Here is a 14,229-nt window from a genome sequence, read left to right on the forward strand (position 1 = left end):
AAACATTTTCTTGAGGAGCCTGACTGTTTCCAAGGTTCATGGTTTAGCCAGTAGTGAAACAGAAGTTGTCACAGAAGATGGAAGAGCAGCAGGCTAATTAAGTTACTGTGGCCAAGGAACATTAAGCCTAGCCCTTGTAAATTTTAACATAAGAAATGAACTAATTATTTGTTCAGACACTTTGTCTTAGCAATTAGCAATTTTAAAAATCAAAAGCAGCAGTTTAAATGAAAGCAGCTTTTCAGACTGAAACGTTTCCACTGTCACACAGGCAAAAGACAGCTCGAGCTATGCCTCCATCCATCTCATTTTCATTCTCTTTTTGTTTGGAGCTGCTCAGAGATGTTAGTTGTAAGACCATTACCCTCTGGATTTACTATGAAGGTTCTCTGACAACGTGTTTAATTTTGAAATCAAACCTGAAATTGGCATTTCACTTTTGATCTTGAGATAAGTTTAGTGTAATACTTGAAGGAGTCCTGCTATCAGATCTGAAAGGGTATTTTTACCTTTATAGACTGCAAGACAGTATGTGTAATATTCTGTAGATTGTTTTCTAGAGTGTCTGCATTTTAATAGTTTTGGTTTTGCTGAGTTAAATGCATGCACTGTAAATTTCTCTGTCATATTTTGACTTGCTGTTATGTTTCTGTGATTTCCTGTGTGCTGCAGCACCAAGAGGCAGGGCTAGTCCTGGCAGTCATAAAAAGGAGACTTAGTTCCCCCTTCTGGGAAAACTGCCAGCTATATACTACTTCAAAAGCTGAAATATATTCTAAGAACTTTGATCAACAGTCTTAAAACATTAGGCTAATTCTTCCTTCATTTTCACTGTGTGAGAAACCAAAAAGGTCAAATGTGACTTGAAATGCATGTCAATTAAGGTGGATGTGGAATGCTTGGGTACTTGAAGAAAGTCATAAAAATCCAACCATGAAATTTTTATAACAGTGCTTGCATTAAGAATAGAGGCATTTTAGCATGTGTACTGCTAACAGCATTTCAAAAGTCAGTATGTGTAGCTGTATTCTCACAGCAGACTTCCCAGTTTGACAGAACATTTTTTCAATGTCTGAAGATGACATCATGCTGTCCGTATGCAGGTGATGGTTTCTACAGCAGAAAAGCTTTCCTACTTATTTTTTATTTAATCCTTTAATAATTTTCTAAGAATATACTTGGTTGTTGGTAGGAAATAGTGTTAAAAAGTTGTGCTTTTCCCAAATGGCTTTATCATGACAGGGTTCCAGTTGTCTTTTAGTGTCCAACATAGGTTGTTGGTTTTCCAGCAGAAGTTATTACCTAGGGCACATGAGGAGGGGCTGTGTTCTGTGTAAAGTCACTTTCCTTGTGGAGGCTGGATGTGTGTAGGAGACTGCTGTCTGAATGGAAAGTGAGACTTGCTTAACCTGGAAGGGGAAAAAATTCCTAAGCATATAATCACAGCTGAGAAGGCTCGTGGCAGCACAGGGTTCCAGCACAGCCGTTCCAGCTTGCATAGTTGATATCTAAAGCTGTTCTTTTTGGACTTTTGGACAGAAGACCATCTAAGTTGTTACTGTGCTCCTGTGACCTCTCCTGAGATTGCCTAGAAATATTTCTGGTAAATTTAGTCACAATAGTTAATTTCACTATAAAATTTGTTTTCATAGGTGTCTTTTGCTGAGAAATAATTGCTTTTCAGAGGAGCTGAAAAGTTAGTCTGCTCTATGATGGTGCTTCTTCCTTTTGATTTCAGTCATGTTTGATTTTATTCAAATTAAAATACTCCTTTTTTTCTGATGCCTTCTTAATGAAAGCTCACCATGGACAAAACAGGAGAAATGCTTCTTTCAGTTATGAGAGAGGGGCTTTATTCTCTCTACACGTGTGCATGGATGTCACTCTCTACATTAAGACAGTGTCTTTAAATGCTCTACAATGTATTAAGTAACATAACTGAGATCTGAACTTCTACTTTTCCATTACCTGCCCATTCTCATCTCACATCTTCTCACATCTTACATGCCCTCCTTCCTGTCCAATCTTGCAAGTCATGTTTGTGACATGTCATGCCTCCCCATTTCATTTTCCTGGCTGGGTTAGGTGTATACCTGTTTCCTTTATATGTATTTGGTAATGGTACCCCATGTGTGTGTCTGCTGTCAAGGGCTTATGGGGCTTGGAATCCTTCAGTTATCCTCTCTTGGAGTTGCAGGATCTCAGGCCGTAATTTGTTCCAAAAGGATTGCCAGTTTTGAGTTCTTATGAAGCTTTCCAACAAGAATGTTTATTTTTTGCTAATAAAATTTTATTTGGCTGAGATATGTACAATATTGATAAATGTTATATTAATGTGTACAAAATGTATGTTTGTGGAATAAAATGTGAGCAGAAGCAAGTAGCAGTAAGATGCTGTGGGAGAAAGGACAAGCAGATGGTGACAGAAACCACTCTTCCTGAATTTGTAGTTGCTGCTGAGTCCAGATGACAGAAAGAAGTAGTATTCTTGATTTGGTTTTATTCGAGTGTGTAGCACAGTGAGAACTGTTTAAGGTTTTTTAATAGTAACTTAACCAGCAGAATTCACAAAATGGTATGTTGGGTCTTCCTGCTGTACCCTTTGTGTTTCATCCTCCCATGTTTGATTAGGGTTTTTTTTTGTAATTAGGAATGTAATAATTAGATTCTCTCTTTTACCAGCATGGAAGTGTGTTTCTGAGATGCTGTTAAAATATTACCTAAATAAAAACAGAAATAAAATCATATCTTCACTACTGAACTTTTACAAACATCTAAACTGTATTTTGAGTTAAAGAAGCATCAGAAAAAATCAGCCCCTAGTAAACTGTGACTGTAGCAGTATAAATTGAAAAGCTTCCAGGTAAGTTTCTTCACAGGTGCTAAGTCTCGGATCCAAACTATGCTGCAAATGATGCCTGAGGAAGCAGCAGTTCCTCTCTGCTACTGCAGCTCTGGGTAACCCCTGCAGCAGAACACCTGGGGTACAGTGCAGTGTTCTGAGCAAGGACCACTCCAGGAGTCACTTCCAAGGGCACAGCAAGCAATTGCTGGTAACAAATCATCTTTAAATAGCAAAAGAGTGGTAAATATCTAAGTTAGTGACTGTAAGGCTGGATGAGTTCACTTCAGGAGCTGTTTTTTAAGGAAACCTTAGCTCCTCAAAATTTCAAGTATGTAAAGCTGCATATTTCAACAAAATTTCAGATTAATTGCATTTCTGCCTTACATTGTTCCATCTTTCTTTTTCTTTCATTCCAAAATTGGAGGCCCCTTGTTAGAGATTCAGACAATAAATCCTTTTATCTAGGACGTACATTCATTATTCATTGTACATTGTCAGTGGATTGCTACTTCAGGCCTGAATTACAGTTAATTAATCTTAGAAAAGCACTTGTAATTTCACACTTTATGAAGCACTGTTGTCTCAGCACAGCAGTGCTGTGGTGGCAAAATACTCCAATGCTTGTTGCTGTTCAGTATTGTATCTCTTAATATTTCTGTGCATTTGGGTCTTTATTTTGCTTACTTCTCTGGAGGTTTATGTTACAGCAGTCATGCTTGTGACTTGGTTTGGAAATGCTTTTTGCTATTTTCATTGTATGCAGAATTTTGAACAGAACAGACATAGGTTTATCATTTAAATTTATCATTTTCAGTTCTGAAAAGGAAAATCTGGAAAAGTGATAGTTTAGAGCAAGTGGAATCAGGTAGATTCCCAACTTGGCACTTCAGATGATGGTTTTGGTTGGTAGCTGGTAATTGATCAGATACAATCTGGACTTAGAAGCTAGGCCTTGATGTTCTCCATCAGGTGGTTCCATGTTTCTTAACCTTTTTGCTATGCCCATAGCTTTCTGGGGACATGTGTATAAGAACTTCACTCAGGAAGTTAAACTCAAGTATTGCAACTCCTTTGTTTAGTTTACACATCTGCATAGGAACAATTCCCGCTCTGAAGCTTATAACAGCTTAGAAAGTATTCTAAAAATACCAGTATCTCTTGACAGTACTTACAACTGACATTCCTGGAATGCTGAAAGAAAAAGGCTATAATCTATGCTCACATGAAGGTACTAGAGAAGAGATTGAGTGCAAAGTTACCAGAGATCCCTTAGCTGCATAGCACACAGAAATGTGATCACTATGTCTGTCCTTCTACTCTCCCTTTGTACACAGATGATTGCAGGATGAGATGAAAAACTGAGAGCTAAAAATGTTTATTTCACTCTGTGTGCTTGCTAAGTGGAAAAAAAACCTGCTAAGGGCTTTTAAAATGCTCCTTTACATCCCTTCAGCTGTATTTGCCTAATTGTTTTAAGGAGTTTCACAGTAATTGCTAACTTAGGTAAAAAGCTTATCACAATTAGACTTTTTGATTACACTCTTTATGAAAACTGTCACATCATAAAAATATTTACTCTATTGTTTGCTGCTTATTAGGTTTTTTAAATACAATCATAATTCATTTTTAGAAGTTTTGATCTTATTATAGTCCTTGAAAATAGAAACTGGGGGAAAGAATTTTGTGCTGAGTGGAACTGGTGCTGACTATAAAAGCTTACCTCCAAACTGAATTACCCTGTGATCCTGACCTCGTAAGTGGAGTCAAGAATTCGAATTATTGTCAGTCTGACGAATACCCTAGCGGTCTAATTTAAATACAGCAGTTTTTATTGGTAGTTACAGTGGTGATAACACTTGTTGTCTAATTACTGCTAGTTTCCAATAACCGGTGTGTGGAGGGAGCATCATCAGTGACCTGAGCTCTGCTGGCAGGAGAAGGCTGGTAGTGTCTTTGTGTGAGACTTTGCTGGTTGACTCAAGCAGTCAGTTTGTGTTGATCCAAAAGCTTATTGTTCAAGCCTATCCAAAAATCCAAAGTTGTTTTATGCTTTTGTTGTATCGGCCATGGTTTCCTTCAGGCCGTGCAGCTGCCCAGAGCCGAGCTGGATCTAAAACCAGGTTAGACACAAGTAACTTGACTGCAATGACTTGCTTACAGTGAAGTCACTCGGCTGCAGGGCATGTGCTGCTACCGCTGAAACCAAGCTCAGAAAACGAGTGCGGTCCCAGAGAAGGCTGGACAAAAGGTTGCAAGTCCTTAGGCAGCGCGTGTCTGGGGTGGATGAGACCTGTGGGCTGCTGATGGCCGTGGGGGTAGTGTGTGCAGTGGCAGTCGTGTGCGTGTGAGGGAGATCCGTGTGCAGGGCTCATGCTGACCTTTCAGCTGAGTCACGGGAGCTGAAGGTGGAATTAATCCTCCTGCAAAGCTATAAACTGTTCAGTCGTGACGGAAGGACTGCCTCCACAGCGCTGCGCTGCTGGCCGGTCTGCAGCAAGCCAGGGCCAAAGGGCAGCCTCTCCTGCTGAACAGACAGGCCTTCAGAGTGCTGCCAGGCGCCCTGTGCCGTTCAGCCTGCCCTTCAAAGCGTGCTCTCCGAGACTTTCATTGCCGCTGCCATTTCTCAGGGTAAGATGTTCTTCAGTGTTGAGTCACCTGCTGGTGAGGAAGCAGGGAGGTTTTTTCCTTGTGTTTACAGTAACCTCCTTGTGTGAGCTGACATGGCTTGTTACCCTGGCATCCTCTGGTCTGAACTGCAGCAGTCTGGCAAAATGAAAGATATCTACTCAGAGAGAAAATCTCTGAAAGCTTTTTGCATCTGGTGTGATTCAGAGGTTCTTCGGAGGCCGTGAATTGAATGATGTTTTCACCTTTTTTTCTTAGTTGGTTTTTCTTGGTGGAGGAAGTTAATGTCTGTGAAACAGAAATTCTGGATTTCTGGGAAATGCTATTTATAGTCTTTTGAGGTTAGATCTGGATCAAAATCTGAGAACCACAAGAATGCTAAACAGTAAATCTTAAGATTGTCTGTATTTGTGGTTGTATGGATCAGATAATACTTATTTTTACTACCTTGCTATATTTAATTTAGGTAATTTTTGAAATACTCAGTTTAGCTGAAGCTGTGACAAATTTGCAAAGACGCTTATGAGATGCAACACAATTAGAGGGAGTCATGTTTATAGAACTTAAGTCTGTCCTTTGGGGAGAGCAGCTGCTTGGTCTAATCTATTCCATGCTGTTTAATAACAAATTAGAAGTATTGGAAATACTATCCAGAATGCACAAACAAAATTGTCTTTCTTTCCTATGCCTTGATTCTAGATTTTTCGCAGGCCTGGGTCTAGGGTTTTATTTTTGTTGTTTTGTTATTGCTCTGTGTGAGGTACTGATTTATGTCCCTAGCATAGGCATAGCTTGTAAAAAAACTTTTCTTGAAAAACTTGTTTGTTTAGGTGTGTAGGGAATTGTTCCTGGAGTGGATAAATCAGTGTGCCTCTTGGCATATTGGAACACACATGAACAGGTGCAAGCTGCTCTGTTTTGTCACACAATGAAGCTCATTTGGTTTGAATCTTGAAACTGTGTTTCTGATCATTTTCCAGATCTTACAAGGAGATGGTTTGTGTACAGTTTTTAGTCTGGAATTCTGTCCCCAGTTTTGATTTGGTTTTCCAGGGTGTTTGAGTGGAATCTCTGTATAATTTACAAGGAATGATCTTATCTCACTGTTGTCTAGAACTCAGTGAAAATTGAAGTCTCAAGATGCTCCTTTGTACCTGTTCCCTTTTTTTCCCTTGCTTCCTGGTACAATTTCATTGGTTGTTTTTGGAAGATGCTGTATAAATTTTTCCATTTTCTGGTCTCTCCAGTTATAAGGAAAAATATTTTATTTCATGCCTTCTCAGTATTTCCTCAGTTAATGTGCTACCTGTAATATTTAGGATTTTCTAAAATGTTTCCTGGGAAAATCATTAGACTCCCTCATGACTGTAGCAAACCCCAGGAATTTAATCTGTTGTTTGAATGAAAAAGCCTTGCTCTTTAATAATTCTAAGTGCAGATCTATAACAGATACAGGCTATTTCGTCTCTTTCACTATGTTTCCAGTTTGAACTCATAAGCTCTTTTCGGTTTTCATCAGTGTTACTTATCTTTTAGTACTTGTACCTGTAATTTCACATATAGTACTCTTTTGTTCTATTACATCTGAAATTGCTTTATTTCTTAGTGTTAGCATTCCTTTCTTGTGACTTAACTTGCTTGAATAACTGCTTTTAACTCTGTTTCTTTCCCATCATCCTGGCATTAGTATACAAGTAATTGTGTGGTGGCTTATTCAGTTTCTTTCTTGTTCAGTAGTTTTGTTTTCTTCTTTCTTTTCTTCTACCCCTTTTCTTACTATCTGCAAGTCTGGTATGTGGTTTTTTTAAATTTTTTATTTTCCTTCTTCAAAAAGTGAGTCTGGTATCCACTACAGGCTCCTCTTTCTGATGCCAGCTCTGAGGACAGAAGATGGGGATGTGTGAAGAGAAGTAGTGGTGGGTCAGGAGCACATGTGTGCTCTGGGAGGCCTGTCTGTGCTCCATACATGAGGTTTCCAGACTGCTCCTTTTAGTTGGTTAAAGGAATGACAAACTCACTGTGCAGAGTGGTGTAGAAAATAAAGGTGAGGTTCAGCAAGTCATATGCAGACTCCCTGGTGTGTCTGAGCCTCTTTGGGGAGAGAGGAGGAAGGTGTGATTGGTGTGAACAGTTAGTCAGTTTGAGATGGCCTCTTTGCAGACATTCAGTACGGACACTGCTGTTAATCCATAGTTTTGTTTCTGGGCTTAGTGGCAAGATATTAAATAGAAGTTGTCAGCTGTTGAACTTCTGGTTATTTTGAGCTTATGGAACCAGATACCTGTGATCTTCACAGGACATAATACATCTGTTCTTGATGACTGTCTGTCTAGAACATGATGTGCATGAGAAGTTCTAACTGGAAAAGGTAATTTCATAAATGTTGTGGCAATGAATAAAGCTGAGGGCGTCTCTTATCCTTCTGGGTAGTTCAAATATAATATGCAGACCACAAAGAAGTTGGGAGATTGTTTTGTTTTGTTAAACTTGTTTGTTAAATTCAGAAAGTAATCACAAATGAGAGAGGAAGGATTCTTAGAGGAAGTAGCATTTTGGTAATTTTTAAGGGAAATAGTCAGTGTACGGAGGTGCACATTTGAGAAAGTAAAGTGAAAACCCAGAGGTGGTAAAAAAGGGAGTGAAAACAGACATGACATTAAATATAGATGTGTAGAATTTGGACAAAGACTCTAATGGCAGAAAAAAGTACTTCAAACAAAAATTGAAATTAGTGAAGAGTAATTCTAATTCTCCAGGCTAACTGGAAAAGGCAGAAATGAGATACATTGCAAAATAATTTGGAGTAGTTATGAAGTGGGAGAAGAAAGAAGAGCAGGGATATATATTTGTAAAAGCCTGTAAAATCAAGGTGACAGATGAGGGCTTAGAAAAAAGGGCTCTAATAAACAAATAGCATAACCCAAGTCACTTTGCTGGCCAAAGGGAAGGAAATGGGAGAGGAGTTGGAGGTGACAATGAAGTTTTGATCCTGAGAGTAAAATAATATGGGTTATTTGGAATTGAAATGGAAGACTGAAGCAAGACTAAGGGGGAAAAAAGGTATGCTCAGTACTAAGGAATTTGTGAAAAAGGTTTGGCAGAATGGAATAGGAGCCTGAGATTTGAACCATTTATAAGGTGTGCTAAATTATTGCTGTGTGTTGGAACTGATATGCAGAGGTGGCAATTAAGTCATTGGAAAGCTTGTACTTAAAATGGACTTTTTTGCTGCGAGGGGGCTAAAAGAATGGCCACAGCACTAAATCAGTGCATCAGAGCATTAGAAATATTTCTTACTGTATTATTACATCTTGCCATGAAATGCATAATTCAGATTGCTTTATGGATGCTATGAAATCATGATAATGATTAATCAATTTACTATATTTTTATCACTTAATAAAAATATTTTTGTCTCTTGTGCATAGATATTTGATTTAATGGATGCCAAAGCCCGTGCTGACTGCATCAAGGAAATAGATCTTCTTAAGGTAAAAGATTTGTTTAGAAAATGTGCAACCATCATCAAAAAATGTTTTATGCTTTTCATGGACATAATTGAGGTGTCTACTGGTTTTTGTGTAGAGTTTTTAAAAGCCTCACTTTGAGGAATTTTGTGATCTTTATTACTTTACAAGTTAATATTGAGAAGTAAATCTGATAGAATTATGAGTAACACTTCTAGTAAAAGTTTCTGCCAAAATTAAAATATTGTGTCCTTTGCACAGTAAAATCCTGACTTCAAAAACTGATTGTGCTATTTACTTCAGAAATTGACTTCGCTGTTCCAGATAAGTTTAGCATGCTATTGGATATATACATTGAAGCAAAATTCCTCTAAAACTGCACTGCCAGTCACCATGTAGATCCTAAAATGCCATCTTGTTCTTGCAAAGTATTTGTAAATGCTTCTTTCAGCATATACTTCTTCTAATTTTTATCATAGTGAAATAGATTTTAGAGGTTGTTTTGTTTGCCTAAATAAGAATGTTTGTTAGTCTTAAAACATGTGGCGTGCTCTACGCTAAAATGTGAATTACTATTTTGCTTTCGTAGCAACTGAATCATCCCAATGTAATCAAATATTATGCATCATTCATTGAAGACAATGAACTGAACATAGTGTTGGAATTAGCAGATGCTGGAGATCTCTCTAGAATGATAAAGGTAGGGATTACCTTTTTTTAAAAAAATAAAGAGCTTGTAATGTTCAACTTCAGCTTTTCATTCTGTGTGATTGTCATTGGGTGAACTGCAGTGAAAATGTCAGGATCTGTAAAAAAAAGTAAGGTGTTTAGTCTGATCTTTTTTTTTTTTTTAGTGTATGCCAATATTGATGCTTATGTAAGTATTTTTAACACTTTGCTCAGAATGCAAGTGCAGATGGGATCATAAATAGACTGAAGTTGTATTAGCACTGGGGAGAAGGAAAAAAAAAAGCCTGCAAGGAAAAGCACTGTCACCATTTAGAACAATCCATTTAAATGGCATTCTGGATATTTTGGCACAGTTGTGTTTTGTGTTCCAATATTCTATTATTACTAATAGCAGTAAAAGCAGAGAACTGCAGCCATACAGCAGAGGGTCTTCTAGATCTTGAACTTGAACTGCTAAAAATATATTTCATGTTTCTTTGAGATCACATGAAGTGAGTTTACTAATATGTGGTTGTGCATTACGGGTTAATTGTTGGGGTTTTTTTGTAATATTTAAATGCCTGTTTAGCTAATCAGAAAAATTTATCCAAGAGCCGTTTTATAAAATTCTCTTATATGAAGCTGTAACTGCCTTTTTGAATGTTTCTTTGTCATTTGACAACTACTTCCTCTTGTTCCCTTCCCTTTTTCCACTGTGTCTTGGGTCTAGTATGTCCTTTTAGCGTTTTTCCTTGTGTGCACACCATCATTATTGCTGTCAACACAGCACAACACCACTTTGGGCACAAACAATGCCAGTCAATTAGTGTTCACTCAGCAGCACCAGGCACAGAACACTGTTGGGCTGTTTTGCTTGGGACCTACATGAATGGAGAATGTTAATTTCTTCATTAATGACTTTCATGCTGATATTTTTTTTTGAGCTTTTGAAGACTATTCCTTTCTAAATTGATAATTGTGAGGTAGGACAGTCAAAATTTAGTTCTAAGCAGGTTGACAGCGTCTGTTAATATTTATAGCCAAATGTGATATTTTTCTTCATCTCATGAATTATTAATTCTGTGGGCTTACATTTCATAAAGCATAAAGGAAGGTTTGTCTTTTCTTTTGAATGTTCAGTTTTGACACAACAGTTACTAATATGAGTACTCTGTGACAGATTGCCTTATGGCATGTCTGGTCTTATGACCCACTGAAGCTTTTTCTTTTTTCCCTTGCTTTTTTTTTATTATTTAATTTTAAATCCAATGTGTGGCTTTTTCAGTGCAGTTGGCCTCATTACACCTTGTTCAAGTCGGTGGGTATTTCTTACAGGCTCGATCTTGGAGGCACTTTGTGATTGTCCTCTTAACACAGGGATCATGTTTAATGTAGCAAACTTAGATTGCTGTTTGATGTTAATGACAGCCTATCAGGCTATTATTAAATATGTATGAGGTGTCACAATGCACTGTCTTCATGCTGCTGGTGGAGGAAATGATTTGGTAGATTACTTTGACAATATGAGTTTAAATGTGGGGCTCACCAGTCTTAAAAATGTATTTTCAAAATTGCCTGAAAAATAAGTGATATGTAGAAGTATAGAATCTTCCTAGAAGAGTGGCTGCCTCTCACACTATTAAGGTAAATAACTACGTTGTGTTATCAAGACAAATAAACTGCTTTGGTTTCCAGTGTTCTTGCTAGAATGTTGCTCTGAGTTGTTGGAGAATGTTGAGACACCTTCAGAACAGTGTTTGGGTACCAGGCTTGTGTGATTTGTAGAGGGGATCAGGGATGTTTCTGAAAGTGTAAATGACCACAGCTTGAATGACACTAAAACCAATGTTAATTTGAGGGAAAACTACTTAATTAGTTTACTTAGGTATCTGTTATGACATTATTGGCACATCAGAGAATACTTACAAGGCTGCCTGCCTCACAGTGCACCTTAATGAATTCTTTAGTTCTTCCCTTAATGAACGACATCCTTACTGCCCCAGCTTTCATATGGTCCCTCTTGTCACCTGCAGATAATGCTCTCTTTGTCCCCATTGAGTAGAGAACTGAGGAAAATCACTTGGTACATTCAGATGTATTCTAATAGAATTCATAGAATCTGCTGTATGTCCAAAAAAAAAGCAGCTGTGCATTGGCATTTCCACATCACATAATGAAAGCAGAGGTATTTCATGTTCTCTCTGCTGCTGTGTTTATGTATGTACATACACAGATTTAATCCACTTTACCTTAATTATTTTTTTAATTATCTCTGTCACAGGGAGATGTTTCAATATAGCCTCCATTCTCAATGCAAGAGAGTTCAAAATTGATGATTTCTTACTGTACAGCTCCTAATGGCCTGTTAGAATTCTTAAATGTGGCATATTGGCATATCAGTAAAACTGAGATGGAAACGTTTGTGTTTTGACTCTGAGTTGGTTTTGCACTGCAGTACCTTAGCACGGTGTAACCCCTTTGTGGGCATGGTGAAAGAAGGAAAAACTCTTGATTGTAAATCATTATTAACTATTGTGCTAGGTCCCAGTTGTTCATGGTCTGTTGTTTGTCTGTGGTCTCTGAGTTGGTTTTGCACTGCAGTACCTTAGCACGGTGTAACCCCTTTGTGGGCATGGTGAAAGAAGGAAAAACTCTTGATTGTAAATCATTATTAACTATTGTGCTAGGTCCCAGTTGTTCATGGTCTGTTGTTTGTCTGTGGTCTCCTCTGCAGAACATGTGATGGTTGGTGGCTGCCAAGGTTCAGGGTAGTTCATGAGAACTGGTGTTACCTCATAATACAACCTCCTTCTGCAATACCATAATATGTTGTAAGGCAGGTTTGAGGCTTGGTCCTTCTTCTTGTTAGTCATGGTTCTCCTCTGCCACAAACAGTGACAAAGTGAAAATTTTCTGTGGGTTTTTTAGTTTGTTGTCTTGTTTTCAAGCAGCAGTTGATATATTGGATAAAAAAATTGCCACAAATAAAGAAGAATCTACTAATCAAATGAAGAAAATACATTATAATAATTCAGTAAAAAGATCTAGTTCATAAAGTCTGTCCTAAAGATGTTGGAACAAGAGAACTTGAATTGTTGTGCAGAATAATTAGTGTAGGATTTAACATTAAATATAAAATTACTAGGCTTGCAAGAAGGGATGTTATCAAGGCAGTAAAATCGTGGAGTTTTTTTAACTTAGCAATAAACTTCAAAGTCTTATTTAATTTCTGCAGTTATTTTTAGTTTTTAGGTTCTTCTGGCATCTTAGTGCACCGAAAAATATTGAAAACTTCAAACTGAATATGTCATACAGATCTTAAGGAAGTTAATCATGTTTTGGAAACAAACATAAAAGATTTCATCTGAAAAGTTGAAAATATGCGTGCAGCCTTCTCAAGATAGATGGAAAATAATTTGAATTCTACAAAATGTCACCTAGGCACTTCAGCCACTTCTCAGACAGCACTTTTTGTGTGTATTTTTTCAATTTTAAATAAACATAGTATAGTTAGCTAGGTAAAATAACAAATATTTTAAAACATCTGTATGAAATTCCTATTGATATCTCCAGTTTCTATAGCTAGGGCCAGTGAATTCTTTATCCTTGAACTTGTTTTTTATAGGATAGTCCAAATGCAGGAATAGTCACTTCTTTCCAAGTAACTGATGCAGATCTAAATTGTTCCTTGCAGGAGCTGGAGCTCTGTTCAGACTTGTTTGAGATCTCATAGATTCTCATTTCAGTGTTTCACTAGTAGTGGATATTGTGGGCTTCACTGTATGAAACTGCATCAGGCAATTTCTCCTCTCCACATGGTCTGGAATGGAGCCCTCCTTCCCATGCCAAAGTGTATTAGCTCTGGAGTTTGAGACTTTGCAGTGCTCAGGGGTTTGCTAGCTTCCCTGTGTAAGGGCTAGCTGCCCTGCGTGCTTCAGAGCCCATCATTACCCGTTCTCTCTGCAGTGAAGCTGGTTGTGTTGCTGGGAATGGAAAAATGCCACTTGTTTTTTTTCCCCAACTGTTTTCTGGTGGATTGTTGTCCTGGGATTGTGCTAGAAATGTAGAGATGCTTTTGCAGAAAGTAGGATTTCCTGATAAGTATTGATAGTACATGGTTGTTATAGTTTGACTGTTTAATTGCAATAGCAGAAATTTTCTTTTGCTGTGATATTTGCAAGAATTTTGGGAGTATCAAGTTAGGGAAGCATCTACGTAGGGAAGAGGTGCAGTGTCAGAATTTAGCAGGCCAGGTGTTCAATTTTGCATGCCATTTCCAGGATTTTGGGAATCCTTCAGCTGTTGACTGAGGATTATTGTTTGGTTATCTGTCTTTTTATTATCCAAAACATTGATCTAAAACTTTAGCAGTTGTAGGGGATAGTTGGGGTTCCTGTTTGGAATGCTGGTGGGAAAAATGATGTTTCCTGTGTATTTTGAATGGCAGTGTTGCAGAAACTGTTTTCTGCCATGCACACACATGTCCAGCAGGACTAACTGCTTGCTCCTGGGATTGCCAAATATTTAGTTGTGTGAGAATGTTTTCAGTTTGTCAAAATACAGCAATTTCCTACTAAAATGTTGCATGCCAATGCTTCATTATAATATCTTACAAACATTGAA

The 14,229-nt window shown here is 37.8% G+C and overlaps 1 protein-coding gene across 7 annotated transcripts in view; it reads left to right on the forward strand.

Annotated features, from left to right (window-relative positions):
- The window catches only part of NEK7 (NIMA related kinase 7), a 63,298-nt gene that overhangs the window by 18,003 nt on the left and 31,066 nt on the right, over positions 1-14,229 (forward strand). For all 7 annotated transcript variants that reach the window (XR_011002089.1, XR_011002088.1, XM_068199605.1 and 4 more), the window contains 2 exons: positions 8,899-8,961; positions 9,527-9,637. Coding sequence is in view for 5 of the 7 variants with exons in the window: in XM_068199605.1 (XP_068055706.1) it covers positions 8,899-8,961; positions 9,527-9,637 (174 nt within the window). In the remaining 2 variants the exon portion in view is untranslated. The remainder of the gene's footprint in view (positions 1-8,898; positions 8,962-9,526; positions 9,638-14,229) is intronic.

This window comes from Anomalospiza imberbis, chromosome 9 (assembly GCF_031753505.1).
Source record: "Anomalospiza imberbis isolate Cuckoo-Finch-1a 21T00152 chromosome 9, ASM3175350v1, whole genome shotgun sequence".
In the NCBI taxonomy this organism is placed as follows: Eukaryota; Metazoa; Chordata; class Aves; order Passeriformes; family Viduidae; genus Anomalospiza; species Anomalospiza imberbis.